General features: G+C 47.0%; 1 protein-coding gene across 1 annotated transcript in view; it reads left to right on the forward strand.

Moving 5' to 3' along the window:
- Nucleotides 1-6,125, forward strand: part of LOC115106963 (metabotropic glutamate receptor 8-like) — a 303,996-nt gene that overhangs the window by 211,549 nt on the left and 86,322 nt on the right. The window contains exon 6 of the mRNA XM_065008182.1: nucleotides 104-241. Within this exon, the coding sequence (XP_064864254.1) occupies nucleotides 104-241 (138 nt within the window). The remainder of the gene's footprint in view (nucleotides 1-103; nucleotides 242-6,125) is intronic.

The raw sequence follows: 6,125 nt of genomic DNA on the forward strand, positions 1-6,125 counted from the left end.
TCACTGACCCCTCCTCTACCACCTCTCCTCTCCTCTCCTCTCCTCTCCTCTCCTCTTTTCTTCTCCTCCATCTTCTCCCCCTTCCTCATCCTCTCCCCCACAGCGTTTGACCGTTACTTCCGGAGCCGCTCTCTGTCCAACAACAGGAGGAACGTGTGGTTCGCTGAGTTCTGGGAGGAGAACTTTGGCTGCAAGCTGGGGATGCATGGCAAGCGCCCCGGAAGCCCCAAGAAATGCACAGGCAAGATACAATGGCACTGGAGCACAGGAGGATGGGTATTGGCACAGTACAGTGGTGAAGGGTGGGTAGTGTAGGCCAGGAATAGTAGTAAAGCAGAGGAGTATGGGTAATGTAGGCTGGCAGAAGAGTTAATGCCCTATAATCATCCCTAGACAGGCTACTTAATATTAAGTTCACAAGTCATTGAGCATGGATAGCTTTACTCTCTAAGGAGAATGGTTTGTTCTCTGTGCTCAGAGCTCTGTGCAAATGACATGAAATTATATGCAGAGTACAGTAGAGCCCCCTGGCTGGTCCTGCATGGATGAGTCTGGAGAGAAGTGTGTGTGACAGTGTGTGCACACAGTCTGTGCGGTTTGGGCTTGTAGAACAGTGTTTGTTGGTGTGTATAACTGCGTGTCAAATAGTGTGTGACAGTGTGTGTTCACACAGTCTGTGCAGTGTGGGCTTGTAGAATGGTGTGTGTGTATCAGTGACAATGTGTGTATCTGCGTGTGTCGACACAGCTGATATTTTGGTTGCAGTTACCATTTGGAGGTTATCCAGTGTCTGACTCCATCACAGCTCGCTAGCCCTGTGTCCTGAAGGTCCAGAAGGTCCACTTATACATGTGTTGAAGAACACTGGCGGTCGGTACTGTTTTAGATGAGGGAGGACAATTATTTTTGTTCATTACATTTACATTTAAGTCATTTAGCAGACGCTCTTATCCAGAGCGACTTACAAATTGGTGCGTTCACCTTAAGACATCCAGTGGAACAGCCACTTTACAATAGATGTGTTGAAGAACACTGGCGGTCGGTACTGTTTTAGATGAGGGAGGACAATTATTTTTGTTCATGAGCATGGCCTTATTTCTACTAAAGCATTTTGGATGACTGTCATTCATATTCCATTCACCTAGTTCAATGTACATCAATTGGTTTAGGCTACTGCATGATACTCAAATTGTCCCTATACCCATCATGAGGTTGCTACAACCTAGTCTATGAATGAAAGTTTACGACATAGGTACACAGATTTACTCCTGAAGTGCTGACCTGTTGCACCCTCTACAACCATTGTGATTATTATTATTGGACCCTACTGGTCATCTATGAATGTTTGAATATCTTGGTCATGTACTGTTGTAATCTCCACCCGGAACAGCCAGAAGAGGACTGGCCACCCCTCATAGCCTGGTTCCTCTCTAGGTTTCTTCCTAGGTTCCTGCCTTTCTAGGGAGTTTTTCCTAGCTACCGTGCTTCTACATCTGCATTGCTTGCTGTTTGGGATTTTAGGCTGGGTTTCTGTATTGGGACATCGGCTGATGTAAAAAGGGCTTTATAAATACATTTGATTGATTGACACAGGTTGAGAGAAAAATTTGAGGTACAGACAGTGACACACTCAATAATACCTCCTGCATTAACCTCTTGGTGTTAGGGGGCAGTATTATCATTTTTGAAAAAAAACGTTCCCGTTTTAAACGGGAATATGAATAGAATATGCATATAATTGACAGCTTTGGATAGAAAACACTCTAATGTTTCCAAAACTGTAAAGATATTGTCTGTGAGTATAACAGAACTGATGTTGCAGACGAAAGCCTGAGAAAAATCCAATCCGGAAGTGCCCCAGGTTCTGAAAGCGCTGCGTTCCAATGACCTCATATTCAGCTGTGAATGTACCATCAACGAGCTTACGCTTTCTACGTATTCCCCAAGGTGTCTACAGCATTGTGACGTAGTTTTACGCATTTCTGTTGAAGAATAGCTGTAGGGCATGCTGTGGGCATGCTGTCGGAGTCCGTACAGCCAACGGCATTTGCAGTGCATCGCGCCTGACAGGAACAAACATCTCTCTGGTAAGAAGATGGGTGGGGGTTTATGTTTCATGATTAACGACTCATGGTGCAATTGTAACAACATACATGTCCTTTTGTTCACCTGACCTAGAATTCCTCACAATCAAATGTCAACCATATTATCTCTCAAGAGAACTCTCCTCGGTTATCGTCACAGCCGTGTATATCCTCCCCCCATAAGCGGATACCAAGACGGCCATCAAGGAACTTCACTGTACTTTATGCAAACTGGAAACCATACCGTATATCCTGAGGCTGCAATTATTATAGCTGGGGATTTTAACAAAGCTAATCTGAGAACAAGGTTACCTAAATTCCATAAGCATATCGATTACAGTACACGAGCGAGTAACACACTTGACCACTGCTACTCTAACTTCCATGATGCATACAAGGCCCTCCCCCACCCTCATTTTGGCAAATCTGACCATGACTCCATCTTGTTGCTCCCCTCCTATAGGCAGAAACTCAAACAGGAAGCGCCCGTGCTTAGGTCTATCTAACACTGATCTAACCAATCGGATTCCACACTTCAAGATTGCTTCGATCACGTGGACTGGGATATGTTGCAGGTAGCCTCAGACAATAACATTGACGTATACGCAGACTCGGTGAGTGAGTTTATAAGGAAGTGTATAGGAGATGTTGTATCCACTGTGACCATTAAAACCTTCCCTAACCAGAAACCGTGGATTGATGGCAGCATTCAAGCAAAACTGAAAGCACGTACCACCACATTTAATCATGGCAAGGCGACTGGAAACATGACCAAATACAAACAGTGTAGTTATTCCTTCTGTAAGGCAATCAAACAAGCAAAGCGTCAGTATAGAGACTAAGTGGAGTTGAAATTCAATGGCTCAAACACGAGACGTATATGGCAGCATCTACAGGCTTCACGGATTACAAAAAGAAAACCAGCCCCGTTGCGGACATCAACGTCTTGCTTCCAGACAAATTAAACAACTTCTTTGCACACTTTGAGGACAATATAGTGCCACCGACACGGCCCGCTACCAAAGACTGTGTGCTCCCCTTCTCCGTGGCCGACGTGAGTAAAACATTTAAATGTGTTAACACTCTCAAGGCTACCAGCCCAGACGGCATCGCTAGCCGCGTCCTCAGAGTATGCAAAGACCAGCTGGCTGGTGTGTTTACGGACATATTCATCCAATCCATATCCCAGTCTGCTGTCCCCACATGCTTCAAGATGGCCACCATTGTACCTGTTCCCAAGAAAGCACTGACTTCTGTCACCATGAAGTTCTTTGAGAGACTAGTCAATTTGCTTACCACCCCAATAGGTCCACAGACGATACAATCGCCATCACACTGCACACTGCCCTATCCCATCTGGACGAGAGGAATACCTATGTAAGAATGCTGTTCATTGACTACAGCTCAGCATTCATCATCATAGTACTCTCCAAACTCTTCATTAAGCTTGAGACTCTGGGTCTCGACCCCACCCTGTGCAACTGGGTCCTGGACTTCCTGATGGGCCGCCCCCAGCTGGTAAAGGTAGGAAACAACATCTCCACTCGGCTGATCCTCAACACTGGGGGCCCCACAAGGGTGGGTTCTCAGCCCTCTCCTGTACTCCCTGTTCACCCACGCCTGCGTGCCCATGCACGCCTCCAACTCAATCATCAAGTTTGCAGATGACATTGGAAGGCTTGATTACCAACAACAACGAGACGGCCTACAGGGAGACGGCCTCTCACTCCTCTCACTCACTCTCTCCTCTCTCTATGTTGATCCATTGCTCTCTCTCTCTCTCTTTATTTTTCTCTTCATCCTTTATGTCTATCCATCGCTCCCTCTCCTCCCCTCTGTATGTGGAATATGTTGTGTTAGTGTTTGTAGCATGTATCAGGCTGAATGGTTATGTGCTATGTTATTGTAGCCAGTCTGTTTGTATGTGTGTATGGGGGGGGTTAAACAGTAAGCTGTGTGAGCAGTTTTATCTGCACCTGTCCCAGGCTGCAGGACTATCGTACACAAACAACTGAGTCAGCGGCACCTCTGGACGTCAGTGTGACTGTGTGTGTGCTTTGTTTGTTTAGTGAAACACTTTTAATCCAGGTGGTTCTCTTTGAGCTTGTGTATAGAGCTGGAACATGAACTATCTCTCTGTTTCTCTCTCTCTCTCTGTTTCTATCTCTGTTTCTCTGTCTGTCTGTCTGTCTGTCTGTCTGTCTGTCTGTCTGTCTGTCTGTCTGTCTGTCTGTCTGTCTGTCTGTCTGTCTGTCTGTCTCTGTTTCTCTCTCTGTTTCTCTCTCTGTCTGTCTGTCTGTCTGTCTGTCTGTCTGTCTGTCTGTCTGTCTGTCTGTCTGTCTGTCTGTCTGTCTGTCTGTCTGTCTGTCTGTCTGTCTGTCTCTGTTTCTCTCTCTGTTTCTCTGTCTGTCTGTCTGTCTGTCTGTCTGTCTGTCTGTCTGTCTGTCTGTCTGTCTGTCTGTCTGTCTGTCTGTCTGTCTGTCTGTCTGTCTGTCTCTCTGTTTCTCTCTCTGTTTCTCTCTCTGTCTGTCTGTCTGTCTGTCTGTCTGTCTGTCTGTCTGTCTGTCTGTCTGTCTGTCTGTCTGTCTGTCTCTGTCTCTCTCTGTGTGTCTCTCTCTCTGTCTCTCTGTTTCTCTGTTTCTGTCTGTCTGTCTGTCTGTCTGTCTGTCTGTCTGTCTGTCTGTCTGTCTGTCTGTCTGTCTGTCTGTCTGTCTGTCTGTCTCTGTCTCTCTCTGTGTGTCTCTCTCTCTGTCTGTCTGTCTGTCTGTTTCTCTCTGTCTGTCTGTCTGTCTGTCTGTCTGTCTGTCTGTCTGTCTGTCTGTCTCTCTCTGTCTCTCTCTCTGTCGTCTCTCTCTCTCTCGCTCTCTGTTTCTCTCTCTGTTTCTCTCTCTGTTTCTGTCTGTCTGTCTGTCTGTCTGTCTGTCTGTCTGTCTGTCTGTCTGTCTGTCTGTCTGTCTGTCTGTCTGTCTGTCTGTCTGTGTGTCTCTCTCTCTGTCTCTCTCTCTCTGTTGTCTCTCTCTCTCTCTCTCTCGCTCGCTCTCTAGTGTCTCTCTCCTCTCTCTCTGTCCTCTCCTTTTGAAGCCACTGTAGTAGGCACTCAGCCGAAGGTGACTCTCTCTGGTGTGTCTGTGTATGGAGAGCCCTGTAGTGGCGCGGAGTGTCAGAGTCGATTCATTTCTAGTGCGAGAGTTCACGACCTTCGCATCATCAACACGGAAACCAATCAGCTGCCTCGGCTCACAACTGCTGTTTGGGGTCATTGTCGTGACAGCTAGCAGAGTGTGTGTGTGTGTGTTTGTGCGTGTGAGCCCTCTCCACCCCTCTCTTGTCTCTCTGTTGAGAGTACAGTAAGCTAATGAGTATCACCCTCAGACACAACCCTATAGACCTCAATCAACACACACACACACACACACACACACACACACACACACACACACACACACACACACACACACACACACACCATATTGAGAATCTCTGCCTGAAATGTCCTGGATGTTAATCAGAGTCTGGCTGAGAACAGAGGGAACACAAGTCTCTTTTAGAGTGGTTGATTCTATATCAAAACACTGGGGAGTAACATCTCCTTTTCTGTGTGTGTGTGATGGTCTGAAGGATGGAGCCGTCATCCCTCAATTTATCACCCGATTGTTCCTGCACAGAGTGATTTCCTCACAGGGGCTGAAACGAATCCGCTCACCGGTAAACACGATTGGCTCTGACAGAGGCAATGAAGCAGGGGTCCACACGCTGGAATTAGGGCGCAGGACTGCCAGGCCGGGAGGGAGGGAGAACACAGGCAGGCAGACAGGCAACCTTACCTCTCAGTGGGTCTTTATGTGGAATGCAGCGCTGCCACAGTTCTCCATTCAGCCCCTGTGTAGGATAACAAATCATCCTTGAACCAGCAAGTTATGAGCAGAGGATCATCAGTGTTCTCCAGCCATCTGCTAGGGCTCTCTAATTGAGACCCAGGCTCATGTTCGGCCTACTCCTCACTATAACCTCCCTTAAGGCTCTAGTGTGTGACTAACCAAA

This window comes from Oncorhynchus nerka, linkage group LG23 (genome assembly GCF_034236695.1).
Source record: "Oncorhynchus nerka isolate Pitt River linkage group LG23, Oner_Uvic_2.0, whole genome shotgun sequence".
Taxonomy (NCBI): domain Eukaryota; kingdom Metazoa; phylum Chordata; class Actinopteri; order Salmoniformes; family Salmonidae; genus Oncorhynchus; species Oncorhynchus nerka.